Source organism: Macrosteles quadrilineatus, unplaced genomic scaffold (assembly GCF_028750875.1).
Source record: "Macrosteles quadrilineatus isolate MER2022 unplaced genomic scaffold, UCM_ALF_1.0 Scaffold_8__2_contigs__length_117827958, whole genome shotgun sequence".
In the NCBI taxonomy this organism is placed as follows: Eukaryota; Metazoa; Arthropoda; class Insecta; order Hemiptera; family Cicadellidae; genus Macrosteles; species Macrosteles quadrilineatus.
Genome location: NW_026542601.1, coordinates 82030459 through 82052981, shown reverse-complemented (window position 1 = coordinate 82052981; position 22523 = coordinate 82030459). Strand labels below are relative to the sequence as shown.

Below are 22523 nucleotides of genomic sequence, written 5' to 3'. Positions count from 1 at the left end.
GAAAATTAATTAGTTGATGAAAGATAACTTATCTCGCCCCAAGATAGTTATATTTAATTTTATGATAATTTGGCTGTGATCGTGAAAGACAATGATGTCTACAAGACCGTGTGCTATGTTCAGACGTTTGCTGCAATCGCGGAAGGTGGTTATGATGTTTCTGATAAATCGATTATTGAGTGTTCGATATATAGAGTTTGGATATAAAAAACTTCTCTAAGACTAGACGTGTTATTTAGCCAATAATATCCTATGAAGTTGGATAGTCAAGCAATGGTTAGAAGATTATTCTAGAAAATAAATTATAAAAACATTTTAATAAATTACAATACAAAATTATATCACATTGCATAATAAAATAGCTTACGAAGGAACTAACAATGTAAAAAATAACATACCTAATAAACTTTATACTCTAGTGTAACTTTACATTTCTTATTAATCCAAACACTATCTAAAAATACTATACTAAGCTGTTTTTACATTGCCTATAAGTTCTACAGACCATTATTTATTTAATAATGAAAGCTATACTCGTAAACATTTTTCACAATACAATTTGCTAATCGTAATTAATTTGGAAACTAGAATCGGTATTTGTCATTTCAAAAGGGTGGACACTTATTTCGATTTGACAACTTTGACCAACACACATTTAACTCTTTTCATAAACGTTATTTTTTGGGTTAAGTAGTAAAAATAGTTTTAAAAGACAATAATTAATTTAAACTACCAATAATATGAAGTTTAAAAAAATTGTAGCCATAACTACATTAAAGACTTGCCAATCATATTTTTTTATTGGGTTTGGATATGTTTACTCTCAATGCCCTAATACAATTGTAAATTATTTTAAAAATTGATTCCAAATTTTTGGTTTTTTTTAGTCAATCTTTCGAAAGTACCTAATGTGTATGTCCAGCTTTTCTTTCAAGCTCAAAACATGTTTCGACATGATAAGAAGTAAACTTAACATCTCTTGCCACAATACATTCAGTTTAGCCCTATAAAATATTTTAGTCTTCACATCAAACTAAAATAATTTAACGTAATTCACATCAAGTTTAGCCTAAGTGTACATTGTACACCTTAACGTTTGATATTAAAACTGTATCCATTCACTAGTTTACTTGTTGATCAAGCTTCTGATTGCGTTGCACACTCCGGTCTAATGGTGTCCTGCCAATCTACGTTCAGAGACACGCACGTTTCTTGTAGAATCTCGTTACACACACCTTCCCTCAAGATATTCTCATCTCTCTCTCCACAAACGTCATTGGCCGTCTCAAAGTCCAGCTCTGAGTCTCGGATGGAGTTCTCATAGTTCTCATCAACTGTCGAGTTTGATGTGTAAGTCGTGTCATCGGACAGTATTGATTGTCGTCCTACAACAAGAAGATTTCCGGTTTATAATCTCTGTTTGACATTGATACTTCCATTGTAAACTAAACACTGGTATTTTGAAATTTAAGATTGAGGTGGAAACAAAACTTGTGCTGCTTATTTGACTATCTATATTGATGGCCATCCTGTTAACAGGATGAATTGTATTTTAAAATTACAAACCCATCAAATTACAGTAAATAAATTAAGAAAACACTAACAAATAAGACTGTTGGAAATGCAACAAGAAGTACTGTTACATTTAGCCTACAGATTCTTGTCCAGATTGTGATAAATATGGGGGAAAGGTATCAATAAGTTATTCTAGTGTTACGACTACAGTATTTGAAAATTGTCTGATAATAGTTTATGTACTCTAGAATTCTGTAGCTGTAACAACACTGTTATGATTGCAACATTTTAACTACATTTATATTATTTGTGCTCATAAATATAGTAAATGTTTTTACATTTTTTTGGGAAAGAACAATCAAAACCCGACCCCGGTCTTGTTACTATCTAAAGTTGACTTTTTGGACCATTTCTGTAGGTAGAAACTGTTATGATGCTGGGTACCTACTAAAGTAAAAAAAACATGGTAAAAACCACAGCTTATATTGGTATAGGATCTGTGTAGTAAAATCCTAAGTGGTGATAAATAGTACATTTCGTAACAAGAGTAGAAAGTGAGTTATTACATATTTGAGACCATGTTTGAAGTGCAAGATTTATCGAGCACTTTAAATGGTTGAGAATATGTATAGACCCACTTTCACTTGTGTTTTGAACGTTACTTCTCGCTACACTACAAAGAATAATTATTTTCTTCATTACAAAACTCGTAGATTTTTTTAGGTTATGCCTTCAATTTAAAGTTAATATTTTACTTAAGTTGTTGAAATTGTAACAGTTGATAAAACAATGACAAATATTTTTGTTTGTTTATGTCAGCAAAATCCAAAAAAAGATAGTAAACATTACTTTCGCATAAAAAAACGCAGAAAAAAGATTATTATTATTAACCATCAAGTATCAAAATAAAGACTCTATCTAATTGTTCTATTTCATAACAGACAATATCATACATTCCAAATTATAACAAATGGTCATCAAATCACTATAAAACTAACAAACTCATGAAAATTAAACACTGAATGTTACTTACTTGATTTTGTCTTGAGAGGCATAAACCACCAAACCGTAAGTCCGATCACCACGAGTCCAGCCGCAATGACCACACACAACATAACTGTGTGGGCCTCGGACACTTGTTCTGCAAAACATGTTGATTGTCACTGAGTGTTGACTGTTGAGTTGTAGCTAATTGGTACTAAACTGATGTGAACAAGATCTCACCACTGTTTATGTTTGTTTCTCTAGGAAACTATTGGTTAAGATATGCGTCATGTGTCATTGGGAATTTGTGGGTGTGTCACAATCAATCTCTTGGAAATTAGTAGTAAAATTATGTTGATAAAAGTTGGTGGGGGATATAATATAGTTTTAAATATTCATAAGCTACAGAAGTTATTAGTCCTACTCAATGAAATATATAGAGCGTCAATGTTCTATGAAAACGTTTTCAAATTCTACGACGAGACTAATCGTCCCATGCAGAAACCGGCTAGAATATTAGAAGACTATCTAAGGAACACAATATTGGTCTTAGATACTTAATTTACAGACAGCCTTCGTATTTCGGCAAAACTTCTCAATTGAGCCAGCTAACTTTTCCAATCAAAACTAAATCTTATAATCTTCAACAATATAAATTAACTTATTTCCAATCTATAAACAATTACCAGCGTAGGCGCGAGCAGACTCATCAGACAGTTGTAGTGCTGACGCGTGAACGTTGTTGTGCTCGTGAACCTGGTTGTCTACTTCGGCTGCCTCTGGACTCGTCACACCGTTGCTTGTGTGAGGCAAGTTGAGTCTGAAAAATGTTATGAAGTTGTTTATCTTGAGCAGCTTTTTATTTTAGCTATTTATTTTACACCCAAAACATAATTACAATACTCAATTTTACTTTACAAACCCCATAATGTTTACTTACAAGCTCTAGTCTGCGTCTTTGGCAAATCTGACTATTAGGTAGAATATAAAGAAGCCACTGTACTTGTATGTCCTTTGGTTATCTAGAGTGAATAGTTTCCCTTCCATCATGGTTCCTTCTTTTACCATTTGAGCTCAACTCCCTTTAAGTTTATAAAACCAGTGTGGTCGAACTCTGAGAAGGACTCTAATCCTTCATACTGGTTATTGGATTAATTCATACTTTGCCGTCTCATCATCGTGTGTATTTCAGGTCAAGGATAAGCGTAAAGTGAACAAGATTATAGCTTTTTACTAAGATCAGCTGTTTCGTTAATCAAAACCATTTACTAAATGGCAAATGATCAAGGATAGCTGAATCCAAGTTTAGAAACAGAACAAACTCAGACTTTTCTCAGGAGTACTACCTTAGGCAAGTTACCAGGATAAAATTGGGAACTGGAATAGTTCGGAGTATTTTCCATTATGTTGGATGCCACAGAATTTCCATTACCACTTTTCGATGTAAACCTATGAATCTCTCTTTTTAGTAAACTGCTGCAAGTATATTTGATCAATGAAAACAGCTGACTTGAATAGGCACCTGATATAGTGAGAGAAACCAGATATTATTGAAATAACAAGTCTTACCCTGCTCTGACGGTGAGTGTCTCTGGTTGGAAGGTACACAAGACCAGGAACCTGCGAGTGCTGTGTGTCAGGATAGGGAGGTTCTCTTGTACAAGGATAAACGTCTCGACAGCAGTGCGGTTCACCTAACAACACACCAGTAAATATATCAAATATCAAGTGTAATACCTTTGACTGTTGGTATAACTAGACTTTCCATATTCATGTTAGATTTGTACCCAATTTGAAATAAAAATGGTGATAGTTAAATTGAGCAACTAGCAGAATGTGCTGGTGTAAATTATATATTTTTGTCGGATACAACAAATCTTTTGACCAAGCTAAGCTGAAAAGACAATTAATGCTTCTTAAACACTAGACAGCTTTGGCCGTACAGTTTTTGACCATACGGGTAATTTTTTTGTATTGCCTAGTGTCCCAGAAAAAAATCCTCAAAGAGAATAGCCAGTTTACCTTGCTGCCACATAGATCGTGATCTATCCTGAGTGTGTAGGAGTCCTGTGGACTTGTCGGGTCTCCATCTACACTACAAGGCCCTGGTACCCCTGCGGCTACCTCCACAGCAATGCGGCCACTGAAGTACGGTCCCGTCCAAACCTCCACCTCACTCGCTGTGGGTAGACATAAGCTGGCTCTCGCGGAAACTGGGAAAGCGTGACAATATGTAAAAGATTATTTGAACAATCGTGTGAATAGAAAGGACTTGTCCTGTTTGTAAGTTTAACCATTAACTGGCTGGAGAGCAATAGTGATTAGTGAGTCCTTCATTCTTCTTCTCTGATATATTAGTCTAATTTCAGTAATTATTTAGTTTTGCCTACGTAACTTGACAAGCGTTAGATGAATCCCAGTGAAAATTGTTGAAAGTGTTAGAAACTGAGATGTAATATCAAACTCTTATAACCTTAGAATTAAATTGCAAGATTTACACTCTTTTTGTGTCTTTTACTGGCACTCCCACTAACAAAAGCGTCAATTACATTTTCAATACTCAATTGTCGTTATTGTTTACTTTTAGTTAGGAAAGTAAATTTAAAATCAAAGATAGAATAGAACTTTGTGGAGATTAGAATAACATGATGCAAAGTTGAGAAATAAATGTCTAAAGATTTATAGGAGACCATATCAGCCCAACCTCTTTACCTCGATTAACTCTTTACCTTCGATTATTAAATCCAATCTAAAAGATAATAAGTAAATTATTGTTATACACAAGATCCTGTAAACAATCCAGATGCCACAGTTAACATTGACTAATAGGTTTACAGCCATAAATCTCTATGTCTTACATCCTTTAGTGGTGACCACAATTCTCTCGGCTGCTGGATTGAGGTTCCAAGGAGCCGAGGCCGGAGGTTGTACGTAGAACCTTGTCCTACGAGACTCTCTCGACTGAACCTCAAAGCTGTAATTGGTCGCCATCCTGAGTCCGTTGACAATCACTGAGTATGCTCGGAACTCTGGATCACCCATGTAAGGTACCCCAGACGAGGCATCTAGAAACTACAACTGTTATTAAGCAATTTTTCTAATAGAATCTTGTGTGTTAGAACACAACTGAGGAAGTAAATTTGCATTGAAAATGTGTAAGACGATATTAATTTGGCATACCAAATAATGGAGCTTGCAAGAGAGTTTTTTAAGGGATATTCTTTATTACAGTCACAAGAAAACTTAGAGCCACCCCTGGAAACAGGTTTGTGGTTTGCAAGTGATGTGCTATGGGCCCAAGAGATATTTGCGCACCTTCTCCCCTTCCTTGCAGGGAGAGGGCAGAACTCTTCTGCCCCCGAGAAACTTAAACCTCTTGTGCCCCTAGGCCCAACCCGTTTACTAAAGCGGACGTGCCTGGAAAGAAAAGAGGAACGGACGTTTATGCCCAAGGGTTCCTGATCCAAAGAATGAAAAATAAGTTGCGTCTCACTGGCATAACTTTGAGCATTCATTTAGTATGAACATTGTAAATCATTATTTTCTATTACTATTGGAGTGACCACCACGTGAATGTTATATTTAAAAAATTGAAATTCTCTATAAAAATCTTGTAGTGTGTTGATAGAGATAAATCCAATATTTGTTTCACTACATATATTTATGAAGACTTTTAAAAAGATATCTCCTTTTATGTTTCTGTAGCTGCCATATTCTGAATTAAAACCTTACCGGAACAAAACTTTCCACAGTGATAGTGTGATTGAGTAAAGTTATTTAAGAGTGATGTCAGCATATAACAAAATTTAGCTAAAAAATACAGTGTAGACTACTACTTTTTTCATTTAAAATTACACTTGGTTTTTTCATGTTTGAATGATCATACATATACAGAACAAATTATCTAAATGTATAGAAGTAATTAACCCTAAAAGCTAAACAAAATGTATCACTGTTCATGTAGTTAAGAGAGTAAAAACTAAGTTAGTGGCAAATCCTTTGTCAGCTCATTTATTAAAACTTGGATTTTATTAGTCTAGTTACAGTAAGATCATGATGTACAGAGACAAGCACACAACATTTAAAATTCTTATAATAGAAGCGCAAGTTATTTGTCAAGTTTAGTTTTTAAGCTATTCCCATAAAAACAATTATCTTGTTTGAATTAAGATAAGATCAATTAAACACTAGAAAATCTATACTAATAAGAGGCCTAGTTCTTCAAGCGTAAATGTAAACTATCCAAATGAAACCACAGTTAGCCTGTTCTGCACTGAATACATTGCACTGTTCTGCATTGATAATGAATACACTGCCGTTTAGTTCAAGCACTCAACAGCTGATAAATAAAATAATACCATTGACTATTGGATAGTCAAAGATAATACTTAGCAAATTATTCCTCTTTATTCTTGTTTTGTGTGTTTTTTACCCCAATTGGCATTTTTACATTTTGAAAGGGGTCAGTCAAAAACCTCGGGCTTGCTACTATCTAACGACCTTGTTAGATAGCATTAATTCAAAGTCTAATGACAAAATAGCATCTGGGTCTGGAAAGATCTCGCTTGGAATCGAACCAGCGACCTTCGGAATTGAAGGTGAGCACTCTAACCACTCGGCTACCCGGACTCTTATGTACAATTTTATCTTGAATATCAAGTTCAAAATCGTATCAGAATATTTTGTAATATTTATTATTTGAATTGTAGAGTTTATAAATGTTAAATCTGAACTTTTGCTTACTTTACAACAGAGCCTGTTGGGGTTAAATACAACGGTCTCTAGAAAAATAATGGTTATGAAATCCAAGTACCATTTTACTCTCTAATGGTACAAATTAAGCACATAACATAAGGAACACAAATGTAATTTTTTAACCATAACATTTAGGCATAAACAATGAAAAATCAAGGAGATAACAATACAACAATCAGCTGTTAAATTATTAACACATGATCTATATGATCAGATGATGCATGGCAAACCCATTACTACCAAAAATCTGTAAACAAAATCAAACATTCATAATTATTTGCAAATCTACATGGATGAAGCTTTTCATTGACGGTATAGTAGATTTAGTTGTACAAAGTAAATATCTCTTAACTCCAGTAGTTTCTTATCACAGAAGGGGTACACCCTACTTACTATCACATTTTCCTAACTATAAATTTGGAGGTTGCTTAACTTTTTTGCAAGTAACTCATAAATGGTGTGGAATTGACCAAAGTGGAAGGTTATATTCTGAAAGAGAATTTAAATTTCTTGCTTCATTTACATGCTTTTGATATTTAGTGTTAGGTATCCTAGTCCTCGCTTGTGACTGAGTCTGGCGACAGTCGGCGAACAGTTGGTAAACACAGTTTTCGATACATAGACAGACATACTGTAGACATGTTTCCGGGGACAAATCGCCTAGTGTTGACAAGGCTTAACAATAGTTTTAGCGTCTCCGAATCTTACTTTGGATCTGCAGCGGTTGGGCCCCCAAGCCTGCAGTTCACAATAGTCCACCTGGAAGCCATGAAGCCCGGCTAGTTGTGTAGGATATTGCCAGTGCAGAGTGACAAACCTGTAGTCTCCTTCACCTCTCAACTGGTATATCTCTGCAAAATACAAACCAAAAACAGTATTAGTTATATGAGTACTAAATTTATAATTCTATAAAATCACAAATTGCAAAGAATGCTGGGCAATACCAGAGTTTCTATGCCTTCTATTAATTTCTTGAAGGTAGTGGACTTTCACAAAATAGCACAATTTACACCAATTTTTACCCCATAAACCCCCTTTCCCATAGTACAATCATGCTATAATATATGCTACATATATATATATATATATATATATATATATATATATATATATATATATATATATATATATATATATATATATATATATATATATATAATCATGCTGGTTCGCAAACTCGTTCGAATAAATGTAGGTTTGAACTTGTTTCTACTAAATTTCATCAAAATCCGATCATTTTTGCTCGAGTTATCGCGCTAACGGACATATATATATATATATATATACAGGGTGTCCCGGAACTCTCTACCAATATTTTTGGGCATTGATCCTGGGTAAGAAACGTACCTAAATATCATATTTAAATTGTCCGGAAGTCCTTAGTTACTCACACAGCCGCCATTTTGTTTTTTTCAGTTATTAATTTTTTTCTAAAGAATGGTTAAACATACGAAATGGAAACTTTGCACAAACATTTATGACAACTATACAAAGCTACAAAAAAATTATGACGATTTTTCAAATTCATAAAACAAAATGGCGGCCATTTAAAATTTTCTTTCTTAAATAACTCAAAAACCATTGATTTTACAAAATTTTTAAATGGCCGCCATTTTGTTTTATGAATTTGAATAATCGTGATAATTTTTTGGTAGCTTTGTTTAGTTGCCATAAATGTTTGTGCAAAGTTTCCATTTCGTATGTTTAACCATTCTTTAGAAAAAAATTAATAACTGAAAAAAACAAAATGGCGGCTGTGTGAGTAACTAAGGACTTCCGGACAGTTTAAATATGATATTTAGTTATGTTTCTTACCCAGGAGCAATGCCCTAAAATATTGGTAGAGAGTTCCGGGACACCCTGTATATATATATATGAATTTGAACGGAGGGCGTTTTGGCCTCTGGGGACCTCAAAACAAAAAATTAAATCGGTCCCGGGTCCAGGTCTTACCATGAGTACTACGGTAACAACAGCTTATTCCCTATATGGGAAATTCACTAAAAGGACAAGTAGCACAATTTTAGGTGGTACTTTCTCTCCCTATAATAGTATATGATATGGAGAGAGTATTGTATTCGTCAATGTTTTTGAGTTTGAGTTTTGGTAGAAATATTAGTTTTATGTCCCCCTGAACCCAAAAAGGTGGATTTCGAAGTAATGTCTGTGTGTGGGTGTATGCAGAGCTAGAGATCAGATCTATAAATAAAATAATTAAGTACCGGTATGTGGGCTTCCACACAATTTAGTTTATCATGGTTAACTATCCACAAAACCATACAACCCCTATTGCTGCAAAAATTAGTTTTCATGATAAGGGTAGTTGGAAAACTTAGGGGGGAAGAGCTGGTTGGTGATATAGGCTATTTAAGTGTAAAAATGTAATCTAGTTTTTTTTTTTTAAGTATAACACCCTGTGCTATGTTATGTATAAACTAATTGGTCTGCAACAATATAGACCAAAATTATTATTGTTCTTTCTTCTTTCTAAAGGTTGGTAGGATTCATTAAAATAGTTTCCTGAGCTGCAAAATAACAAGTAACAAGTACGTTTTTACAACAAGGACAGTCTAGTTGTTTAATTATTTGATTCAAAAATAATTAATGAAAATGTTATATGTTATTCAAGACATGAAAGTAATTCTCAGGATGCTGACATTCTCCTTCCTCTTGCAACTGCACTGTAGCAAAAACTGTCTTGTTCTATCTGTTTGTAAGCAAGACATTAGGTTTCTTTTTATGCGTCACCCCTCAAAGAACAATTTGATCATAATTTCAATTCTCAAGTTTCCATGACTAAGTCCAGCCTTAGTCCAGGAGAATAAACAAGGAAGAACAATAATTTCCATCCAAGAAGGTTCTTGTCAACTTAAAATGGCTTGCGTTTGCGTAACAGTTTTTACTCTATGTTCTATTATTTAGAAAAAGAGTGCTCGTTGAATATTTTCCGGAATGGCAATGTTCATGTCCATCATGGAACGGCCTTGGACTAGCGGACATGCACGGTTCGAGGACCATGACAATGTCACCAACCTACACAGAACACAGTACACTATAACTGTTGCAGGGCCAAAGACCACGGAAAAACCAACATTAACTTTGGTGGTCGTTGAAACCATTGGATGGACTATTGCAAGGCTATCACCACTATCGTTGGTTGAGGATGAAAAACTTCAAACCTCACTCTGGACATGTTAAATACAAAAGGATACTTGAACTTTAATTGACTCTATCGTTCTTGGATTATGACGGGAAATAAATCTAAGGCTACGGCCATAACATAGGACGAATCAATTAAAGTATTCTAATATAATTAGACTAAGCTAATTTATCCATCCGTTAATTAGAATTTGTAATGAAAATAGTCTAAATTTAAATTTCCTAATCAAGTTAATTACGAAGCCATTCCGTTAGCTTGTAAATTAGATAGTTTAGTGGTTTTATGGGTTTATTTAGATAATTGGGAGGAGCGGAATTAAGTAGGAAGCTTCAGCAACGATCACGCTTTCTGCGGCGTTACTTCTGGATGCAATGTAATTTGGAAGGAAATCTTGTTTTGAGTAAACACTATGTGATTGTTTCGACATTTCCTTGTTGGGGTTTGGTTAAATGTTATTGCTAACACGTAGATAAAATACAATGGAGCCAGTTAAGAATAAATTACAGTTAAAATGTGTCTGTATGGATAGGTACAGTTTTTTATCATCCAATTACCACTTCCCCGCGTTTGTTGTTTGTTTTGTAATGTAATGTCCGCTGAGCCAGCAACCAAAACGCAAAATTGGCTGATAAGAACACTATTATCAGTTTTATCACAATGGTGTCTTTCTTAAGTCTGTTAAGAGAATAGATTAGGAAATATCCTTCATGATAAAATATTTTTGAAAAGTTTTGAATACTATTAGGCAATTAAATCTTGTTGCAAATGAAACTATGGTTTCGGCTAATATGTGGAGCCATCATCAGGATGTACAAGGACATTTCCTTTTTCATATGAAGAGCGTCAAAACACAAAAATATACAAACATTTAAACACGGCACAAGCCCGGAACATATGGCAAATGATCAGTTATGATATCAGACGACGCTATGCGCTTATAGTCCAGGACCTGACTAGGGTTCTGTGTGCATGTCGTGTATAGAGAATTTTGCTTTTGCATTTCAATATAGGTGTCTTAGGAAGTGTTTTCCACTCGGGTGTCAAGTTCGCACCTGGTACGTTTTCGAGCTATGACGTCATCAAAATGGCGGCCATTGATTTTTTTAAATCGTATATTTCGCAAACTATTTGTCGGATCGGAATGAATTTTTTTTGTTTGAAAGAAAATTTTAAATGCTACCTGTTTTACATTTACACATTTGTTGTATGTTTAGTACATTCTTCGTAATTTTGCAAAAACCTGTATTTTTTAATATTTTTGAGTTATTTTTGTTTGTAACGTTTTATTGATACAATTTATCAAAAACCACCAATGAAAAAAGTTGTAGAACGTTAAAAATCTTTACAAAAATACCAAATTCGATATGTTTTACTCAAAAGATTACGTCAAGAAACTAGATAAATCTCATAAAAACACCAATTTTGGCGCAAAAACGCCTATTAGTCTGGCATCTAGGGCAGTTCGCAAGTCTTATAAAGACAGTTTCGCCATTCAATGTTGATGTATGTGTCTAAATAAGTGTTTTCAACTTGGGTGTCACGTCTGCACCCACTGCAGTTTCCGGTTATGACGTCATTAAAATGGCGGAAAGGGCTATATTAAAAATAACGATATTTTACATACCATGTATCGGATCGGAATAAACTTTTTTTTGTTTGAAAGATAAGTTTACATGCATATACAGTAATCCAAAATTTTACTGCATTTTTCTGCAGTTTGCTGGGTTAGTTTCAAAATAATGAATACAATTTATTATTTACAAGGTAGTTGTACTACATTGTATATATATTTTTTTTCTCAGAAAGAAACAGAGAGTATTATCATATTATTGTATTATCTGTAAACTAATCAAACCTGACCACAGTTCATTAGGTATTTTTATATGCTCTATACTATTTTAAAGCGACCCTGTGTAGGGCACCGCTATAATGGATTTAGAATATAGCTTTGAATTCCTATGTATTAAAATAAGGTATCCTCCAACTCCTTACTTCAACCCCACGCCTCTAAGGGTTAGGGATGTGTACAAAGTAGCAGGAAGTTGAGTACACAAAGTACAAAAGTAAGAATATATTACGAACAATGAATTGAAAGTTGTATCCATGGTGACAAAAGTCATATCATTATAATTTTCGAACTAAACAGAAATACACTGTAAAAAAATGTTACGCTTGAAAACATTTTTAATATACAAAAGTAAACAGAAAACTAAAATTCCTGTGCCAATACTTCCAGCGCAAAGAACAGATACTTTACAGAGGAAAGAAGTGATGGAATTCCGTTTGTGGAAGCAGTACCCTCCCATTTCCAAAACTGTGTTCTCCACCCAATGGATTGATAAGACATCTCCGTTGAAGTCGAATAAAAATGTTAATGTAAAACTTCCTGCAATGAAAATCCAAAAAAAAAACAATACTTTGCCACCTTTGGCAAAAGTACCAATCAAGAAAAATAGTACGAAAAAAAATACTGAACTAATGGCTACGGCCGTAAAAGGAAAAAGCGAAAATCACACATTGCCTCCCATTTTTTTTAGAGGTAATGCAAGCAAATCTAGAGTGTCAATACCAAAAAAATCACATCTAGAAAAAACGCTTCCGCCTTTAAAAAATATCAAATGTCAAACTGAATTGAAGGTGGAACCAGCGAAACAAATAAAAACTAATAAAAAAAAGGACAAGGACTCTTTGCCACCCTTAAAGAATGTTTGGAAAAGAAACTAAATTGTCATAATTGTTACAAGATACAACGGACACCATCAGTTGGACACATACGACACACACCAATGGATGGACACCGACGCCCCGACGTCTAAGGACACCATCAGTTGGACACATACAACACACACCAATGGATGGACACCGACGCCCCGACGTCTAAGGACACCATCAGTTGGACACATACAACACACACCAATGGATGGACACCGACGCCCCGACGTCTAAGGACACCATCAGTTGGACACATACAACACACACCAATGGATGGACACCGACGCCCCGACGTCTAAGGACACCATCAGTTGGACACATACTACACACACCAATGGATGGACACCGACGCCCCGACGTCTAAGGACACCATCAGTTGGACACATACAACACACACCAATGGATGGACACCGACGCCCCGACGTCTAAGGACACCATCAGTTGGACACATACTACACACACCAATGGATGGACACCGACGCCCCGACGTCTAAGGACACCATCAGTTGGACACATACTACACACACCAATGGATGGACACCGACGCCCCGACGGCTAAGGACACCATCAGTTGGACACATACAACACACACCAATGGATGGACACCGACGCCCCGACGGCTAAGGACACCATCAGTTGGACACATACTACACACACCAATGGATGGACACCGACGCCCCGACGTCTAAGGACACCATCAGTTGGACACATACAACACACACCAATGGATGGACACCGACGCCCCGACGTCTAAGGACACCATCAGTTGGACACATACTACACACACCAATGGATGGACACCGACGCCCCGACGTCTAAGGACACCATCAGTTGGACACATACTACACACACCCATGGATGGACACCGACGCCCCGACGTCTAAGGACACCATCAGTTGGACACATACAACACACACCAATGGATGGACACCGACGCCCCGACGTCTAAGGACACCATCAGTTGGACACATACAACACACACCAATGGATGGACACCGACGCCCCGACGTCTAAGGACACCATCAGTTGGACACATACAACACACACCAATGGATGGACACCGACGCCCCGACGTCTAAGGACACCATCAGTTGGACACATACTACACACACCAATGGATGGACACCGACGCCCCGACGTCTAAGGACACCATCAGTTGGACACATACAACACACACCAATGGATGGACACCGACGCCCCGACGTCTAAGGACACCATCAGTTGGACACATACTACACACACCAATGGATGGACACCGACGCCCCGACGTCTAAGGACACCATCAGTTGGACACATACTACACACACCAATGGATGGACACCGACGCCCCGACGGCTAAGGACACCATCAGTTGGACACATACAACACACACCAATGGATGGACACCGACGCCCCGACGGCTAAGGACACCATCAGTTGGACACATACAACACACACCAATGGATGGACACCGACGCCCCGACGGCTAAGGACACCATCAGTTGGACACATACAACACACACCAATGGATGGACACCGACTCCCCGACGGCTAAGGACACCATCAGTTGGACACATACGACACACACCAATGGATGGACACCGACGCCCCGACGGCTAAGGACACCATCAGTTGGACACATACGACACACACCAATGGATGGACACCGACGCCCCGACGGCTAAGGACACCATCAGTTGGACACATACAACACACACCAATGGATGGACACCGACGCCCCGACGGCTAAGGACACCATCAGTTGGACACATACGACACACACCAATGGATGGACACCGACGCCCCGACGGCTAAGGACACCATCAGTTGGACACATACGACACACACCAATGTATGGACACCGACGCCCCGACGGCTAAGGACACCATCAGTTGGACACATACAACACACACCAATGGATGGACACCGACGCCCCGACGGCTAAGGACACCATCAGTTGGACACATACGACACACACCAATGGATGGACACCAACGCCCCGACGGAGAATGGACACCATCAGTTGGACACATACGACGCACACCAATGGTTCAAAAGTTCAAAATTATATTATAAATATTCAAGCATATTATTTCAGTTTTATTTGCTATTTATCATTCTCATTTTTTATAATATCACTGTATAACAATTCTCTTTATTTAATTCATTTATCCAGGGTGTGCACATTTAGTTAGATTTATTAAATCATATCTAGTGTACATGTTGCTCGAATTCGATCAAATGCAAAGTATTACAGGAGTTATTTCAAACCCATAACAAATTAATGTAAACAATAATAACAAGGTTCGCAGAGGCGTCCACAAAATTGAGCAGAGACATAAGGGCCTTATTTTATATTGACGTATACCCTCGCCTCGTCATCAAGCTTAATTATAAGTGTAACCTACGAATTTAAAATGAGACAATATATTCTAAACTTACGGGACCACCCCCAGTTTCCATAACAGTATTAGAGGTGTCCCATCTAGCTCGTAAACAATTTTCCAAGCTTGAACTCCTTGCTCTCATGTTTGATTGGTGGTCTCTTGTGACTCAGTTTTATTGCTGTTGGTAGCTTAAGAATCTCAAGTTTTGTTCTCTTTCATCTACCTAAATAACTCTCTACTGGTGACTGATTTTCATTCTGTGGTGTGACTCTGCACCTAAAAACTATTGCACTCCTACCTTGACCGATTTTTCAGATTTAAGTAGCTTGTTCGTTCTACTAAACCATTAGTTTCTGGATGTTTCGGTGCAATGTACTTTTGGACAACTTTCTTCACAAAATCTTTTGAAATCATTGTACATTTTATCACTGATACAATCCCTTCGGGTAGCCCATAGAAGCTGAAGATGTCTGATAGGTGCAATATAGTCGATTAAGATGTAGGTGCATTGTTACAGATTAGTTCTTCCATCCATTTTGACTTTGCGTCTAATAATACCAAACAATAAAAACCTTTAACTGGTCTTGCGTTCTCAATATAAACTCGCTGGAAATTTCAATTTAGCTCATCCCAGTGGTGTAACGAATTCTTTGCTGAATCTTTCTCAAATTAGCATAATCCAGACAAGGTTTATCTAGAGTTTTATTGTCTTTGTCTGGAGTTTTCCACCAACAGTAACGTCTAACAAGCTGTTTTATCTGTAACTATTCTAAGAATAGTACAGGCAAAATATATTAAAATTCGCTAAAAAAACAAAAAATTAGGCATAGTTTAAAAAACTGTGGGTGGGGCCAACTTTATATAAAGTTAGCCCCACTCTGTCTTTATGGACCTCTTAGTTACCTGGCCTTTTCATTTGGGGCATTTTTTTGATTGAGAGATAAGTTTACATGCTATCTTTCTTACGCTGGTTACACACTTGGCGGTTTTTGCCGCGGTGGCGAAACTGCCGTCGCCGCCTCGAAAAAAAGTCGAGCTTACACATTCAGCGGCAAAAATACCGCCAAACATCGAGCGGCAAAATTACCACCACGTATGATCAGTAGCCAAAACAATTCTTGTAGTTCTTCATCGCTTAATGTGTTGTGACTTCTCTGTTTCATGAGTGTTCAGAAAATTGTATTTTGCACATTTTTTCTAATTTCCCCTAATCTCCATACACACTTCCTTCCACGCATTCCTTGTTGCATCTCAATCCTTAAATATGTCGAGGGTTTTGTCCCACAAAACTGGCCTCTGTTCTACAAACTATATTAACAACTCATTGTCTATAAACTTACTCATTTTCTCACACTCGTCAACCACAAACACTTAAAACAATAAATACATGTTATAAACAACTCACAAACTTAACAACAAGACACAAATTAAAAGGCAGATTTTCAAAGACCTCTGACTTGGAGCAACTGCGAAAGACGACTGAGACTGATCAGCGGCGACGGTAGACAACCGCCAAATGTGTAAACGCCCATTTGGTCACGTACGCCACTGCGCAGACAAGAGCGGCAAAAACACCGACAGCCGCAGTGGCAGTGTAACGTTTACACTTTTGTTGTATGATTAGTACATTTTTCGTAATTTTGCAAAAACATATATTTTTAAACATTTTTGTGTTATTTTTGTCGATAACGTTTTATTGATACAATATATCAGAAATAACTTAAAGACAAAGTTGTAGCACGTTAAACGAGCTTTACAAAAATACCAAATTCGATATGCTTTACTCAAAGGATCACGTCAAGAAACTAGAAAAATCGTACAAAACAACCTAATTCGGCGCAAAAACGCAGGGTCATTCTCCATGAAAGGAGCACTTCTGTGTCATTGATGATTTACTCCTTAAATTTAAGAAAGAAACCAACAAAAATATGCATTATAATATTTAGTACTCTTAAACTAACTTAAATAATAATAACAAATTGCAATTTCAACTTATTTAAAAAAATATATTAGCCACAGACTGTGACAAGTCACGTCCGTGGAATGTCACTACCTGTTTTTCAGGTACTTCAAAAGCTATTTTCCCCCACATAATAACATTTAATATGGGTTAAAAGTGTATTATATGGAAGTATCAACCCTGATTAAGAAGTAAGCCAATACAATTAGCAAAATTAACTATTTTTAATGTAATTATTAAGCACATAAGTCGTGTCACTAACAAAATTGTCACGTCTGTGGAAGAAGTTTGTAGTTCAAATATAATTCAGCAGATGGCAGCTGTGGCACATACTAGTGGTGGTTCTACTCCTTCAGCAGCCATTTTGAATTGACAGCATGGTTTGGACTTAGTTAAGTGATGATTAAATGTGTTTTTTGAGTGGTCCAGTAAGAAAAGTTGATCTTGTTCATGACTGTGTGTCACGTCTGTAGCTAAGATTAAGAGGTAAGTAATACAATTTTTACTAAACTATCATTAATTAATGTTTAGTGGCTATATTAGTAATCCTTAGTTTTAAGTTATTGGAATCCTAACCTCAAATACAACCAAGTATTGGTCTATTAACCTTTAATCTGTCACGTCTGTGGGTGTCACGTCTGTTACTTTAAGTATTCCACGGATGTGACGAATATACCACAGACGTGACAGCATATTAAGTTATTCAGAGAATTAAGTTTCTTTTTTATATTCTACTTATTATTTTGAATAACTTATACCTAATACTTATTCTATTTATTATTACTTTATTATTTATGAAAGATCTTTTATTTTGTTTTCAATACTGCTGGTTAGTTTTTAAAATTAAAACTAGTGACCTATAGCCAGATATTTTTTCCAGATTAAAACAATTATGGGGAAGGTCGATAAGACACGGGAGTCCAAAAAGTTGAGTATGAGAAGGGCGAGAACTAAAATGAAAGAAGAAAATCCTGAAAAATATGAGGAACAAAAACGCAAAGATAGGGAAAGGAAACGAGCATCGAGAAAAAAAATATCCGAACTATCTGAAAGAGAAAAAAGAAAGATCAGAAAGGGTTGGAAGGAAAGAACTAGAGAGAGTCGAGAAAATAAAAAGAAAATGGCAGAGCTTATTGAAAACATAGCCACTCCTCCTGAAAGTCCTATCATGCATCTCGATAATAGGCCTAATGAAGAAAATATTTTGGCAGATCCTGTAGGCCTACCTGTCGCTGGATCAAGTTCAAGGAAAGACAGCGGTAGAAAAAGACGAAGAAAGAACAGAGATGAATTGAACTCTAAAATAAAAAAGTTGGAAGAAGAAAATAAAAAGTTAAAAAAAAGGAGACCGTTATAAACAAAGGTACTACAGATTAAATTCTACCAAAGATGAGACTCCCTCGGAAGTTGGTCAACAAAATGCTCAAAGGCAGCAGAAAGTGTTCTGAAGAAGTCAGAAGAAACTTACTTTTTGGAGAGGTTCTAAAGAAACAGATAAATCTGAATTTTGTCTCTGAAAGAAGTACTAACAAAAAAAGAGCTTTTGAAAGAGTTTTAACAGGGAAAATAGTTCAAAAATACAGAGTACAACAAAGAATATGTACCATTACTTCAAGAAAAATATGTTCCAACCGAAACAAGGTTACCATAGAACTCTTGAAACAAAATTGTAAAATAAAAAATGAAGTTGAAAGTTTTTTTGAAAAAGATAGTGTTAGCAGATTGACTGCTGGCAAAAAGGAAACAAAAACAAAAAATAAGCAAAAAAAAAACAGAAAAGGCTGCTTAATGATACAATGAAAAACTTGTACAATGAATTGAATGAATCATCAATGAACCAAAAAATATCCTACAGCACATTCTGTAAACTAAGACCATTCTGGGTTGTTCAACCTGATTATTTAAAACGGGACACATGCCTTTGCATTGACCATGAAGATTGTCTAGATTGTGCCAGCCCAATCTCAACAACAGGGGGCAATACCATTTTCCACAAGACTTGCCATTTAAAAACATTTGCTAGTGTCCATTTTATGTTAACTACTGTGTTTTCTTTACATTTTTTATTTTATGTTCTCTGTATGTAACCTTATACCATTATTAATACTTATAACTTTGTTAATCTATACCAGGTAATATTTTATGACACTTATTAAAAACTATTCATTAGCCTACAGATATTTTTTTTATGTAAATTACCTTTCAAACACTAACAGCTGTTACAGCAAGAAATTGTATAACACCAAGTATTGTCACGTCTGTGGCAGATTTGTCACGTCCGTGGATAGCGCGAAAAGAATTTTTTTTTTTTTTGTTAACGGACATTTAATGAGTTGTGTAGACACCTGCAACTTATTAAATATACTTAAAGCAACAACTACACAAATTTTGCCATAGAAAATTAAAGATATAACTTTCAGAAAATTAACAGTTGAAAATGCTCCTTTCATGGAGAATGACCCAAATCCGACATCGATGGCTGTGTTCGAGTCATATATAGACAGTTTTACCATTCAATGTTGATGTATGTGTCTAAAGAAGTGTTTTTAAGTGCCTGGATTGATTTTAAATTAATCTATTAAATTAACATTGTTTAAGAGTACCTATGTTTTTTGAACGGTAAAAGTGTTTTTGAACAGTTATTGGTTACTGAGAAAATAAAAACATTTTTCATTTTAAACTCCAATGTTATTCTTATGGACAATATTGTAACTGTAGTAGTCGGCTTGTTTATGGATATATTTTGATCAAACTTTGCAGATTTATTTATCCAGTACTAAGCTATTAATATTTTAATAAAAAATCCACTTTATTAGTTTCCCTTAAGCAGCAAACCTAGGTATTCTTAAACAATGTTAATTTAATAGATTAATAGCAATTTAATTTAATAGCAGGCAAATGGAAATTCGCTTAGTCGACAGGATTGCTGCACCGGGGGTATTTATATAGTGGAAACATTCTTATGGACTAATTACATTGATTTGTTGTGCTTTTATTTGCATAAAAGAAGGTAATGGTCTTATTTTAAGTAAAATAGTTAGTGAAATCGTAACATGTAGCAATTTTAAGGACATCATAACCGGAAACTGCAGTGGGTCCAGACGTGACACCCGAGTTAAAAACACTTCTTTAGACACATAAATCAACATTGAATGGTAAAACTGTCTATATATGACTCGAACACAGCCATCGATGTCGGATTTATATGCGTTTTTGCGCCGAATTAGGTTGTTTTGTACGATTTTTCTAGTTTCTTGACGTGATCCTTTGAGTAAAGCATATCGAATTTGGTATTTTTGTAAAGCTCGTTTAACGTGCTACAACTTTGTCTTTAAGTTATTTCTGATATATTGTATCAATAAAACGTTATCGACAAAAATAACACAAAAATGTTTAAAAATATATGTTTTTGCAAAATTACGAAAAATGTACTAAACATACAACAAAAGTGTAAACGTAAGAAAGATAGCATGTAAACTTATCTCTCAATAAAAAAAATGTTCATTCCGATCCGATACATGGTATGTAAAATATAGTTATTTTTAATATAGCCCTTTCCGCCATTTTAATGACGTCATAACCGGAAACTGCAGTGGGTGCAGACGTGACACCCGAGTTGAAAACGCTTATTTAGACACATACATCAACATTGAATGGTAAAACTGTCTTTATAAGACTTGCGAACTGCCCTAGATGCCGGACTAATAGGCGTTTTTGCGCCAAAATTGGTGTTTTTATGAGATTTATCTAGTTTCTTGACGTAATCTTTTTAGGAAAACATATCGTATTTGGTATTTTTGTAAAGATTTTTAAGCGTTCTACAACTTTTTTCATTTGTGGTTTTTGATAAATTGTATCAATAAAACGTTACAAACAAAAATAACACAAAAATATTTAAAAATACAGGTTTTTGCAAAATTACGAAGAATGTACTAAACATACAACAAATGTGTAAATTTAAAACAGGTAGCATTTAAAATTATCTTTCAAACAAAAAAAAGTTCATTCCGATCCGACAAATAGTTTGCGAAATATACGATTTAAAAAAATCAATGGCCGCCATTTTGATGACGTCATAGCTCGAAAACGTACCAGGTGCGAACTTGACACCCGAGTGGAAAACACTTCCTAAGACACCTATATTGAAATGCAAAAGCAAAATTCTCTATACACGACATGCACACAGAACCCTAGTCAGGTCCTGGACTATTAACCCGGTGGAGTTTAGTGATAGACGGCTGGTCAGTGCAGTAGGTGCACGTCCGTTATCTTATCACAATCACCTCAGGTTGCATTTTGTCTATCACTAATTTTCGTGTTAAATATGACGCTCTTCATATGAAGAAAAAAAACGTCCTTATACAGCCACATAGGAGCCGAAACTAGTTACGTTTGCAAACAAGATTGGATTGCCTAATAGCATGTATTTAAACAGTTTTAAAATATTATTTGGCAATCCGGAGACTTATGTACAATAAGAAAAGAGTCACAGCCTTGCTAAGTGACAACAATTAACTTTTCTGATCCAGAATTTAACACCAATGTGCTACCAATACCAACGTCAGTAAAACTCACTTTGAAAGACGTTACTTAAGGAGTGGTCTATTTCTGAAAGATTAACACGGAATCATTGATACCTAATACATTATAATTAATTATGGAAACCTCAATCCGTTAGATATCTACAAAGGATCAAATAAGGGATTAACCCTACGTAAAAATAAATTTTGCTGAAAATCCACAGTCACTTATTTGAAAAATATACTATATAGCTTATACCACGGATATTAGAACAGAAACGTTATGGATCGTAAACATAAACAAGTGGCATTACTGGCCCAAATATGGTTTGGACGTTTTTTCGACAGTTCCTTAATGTTTACTTTCTGGCCAGTGACGTCATTTATTTATGTTTACGATCCCTACCGTTGCTGTTCTAGAAATATAAAGATGTTCATGGTTAAAAACTAACTATTCAATCAACGTAAATACTTACCGTTGGAACGAGCGAGAATCGGCAACAAAAATCCGTCTAGCATCAAAAGAGTCCACCACATCTGGAAACAAATCG

At 35.7% G+C, this 22523-nt stretch overlaps 1 protein-coding gene across 1 annotated transcript in view; it reads right to left on the bottom strand.

The window, feature by feature from the left end:
- Nucleotides 1-353: 353 nt before the first annotated feature.
- LOC129001163 (uncharacterized) overlaps nt 354-22523 on the bottom strand; it is a 32141-nt gene continuing 9971 nt past the window's right edge. Inside the window, exons 2-9 of the mRNA XM_054428376.1 lie at nt 22449-22509; nt 7963-8105; nt 5358-5571; nt 4522-4712; nt 4069-4193; nt 3186-3319; nt 2549-2656; nt 354-1385 (exon numbers count right to left, since the gene is read on the bottom strand). Coding sequence (XP_054284351.1) covers nt 1138-1385; nt 2549-2656; nt 3186-3319; nt 4069-4193; nt 4522-4712; nt 5358-5571; nt 7963-8105; nt 22449-22509 — 1224 coding nt within the window. The 3' untranslated portion in view covers nt 354-1137. The remainder of the gene's footprint in view (nt 1386-2548; nt 2657-3185; nt 3320-4068; nt 4194-4521; nt 4713-5357; nt 5572-7962; nt 8106-22448; nt 22510-22523) is intronic.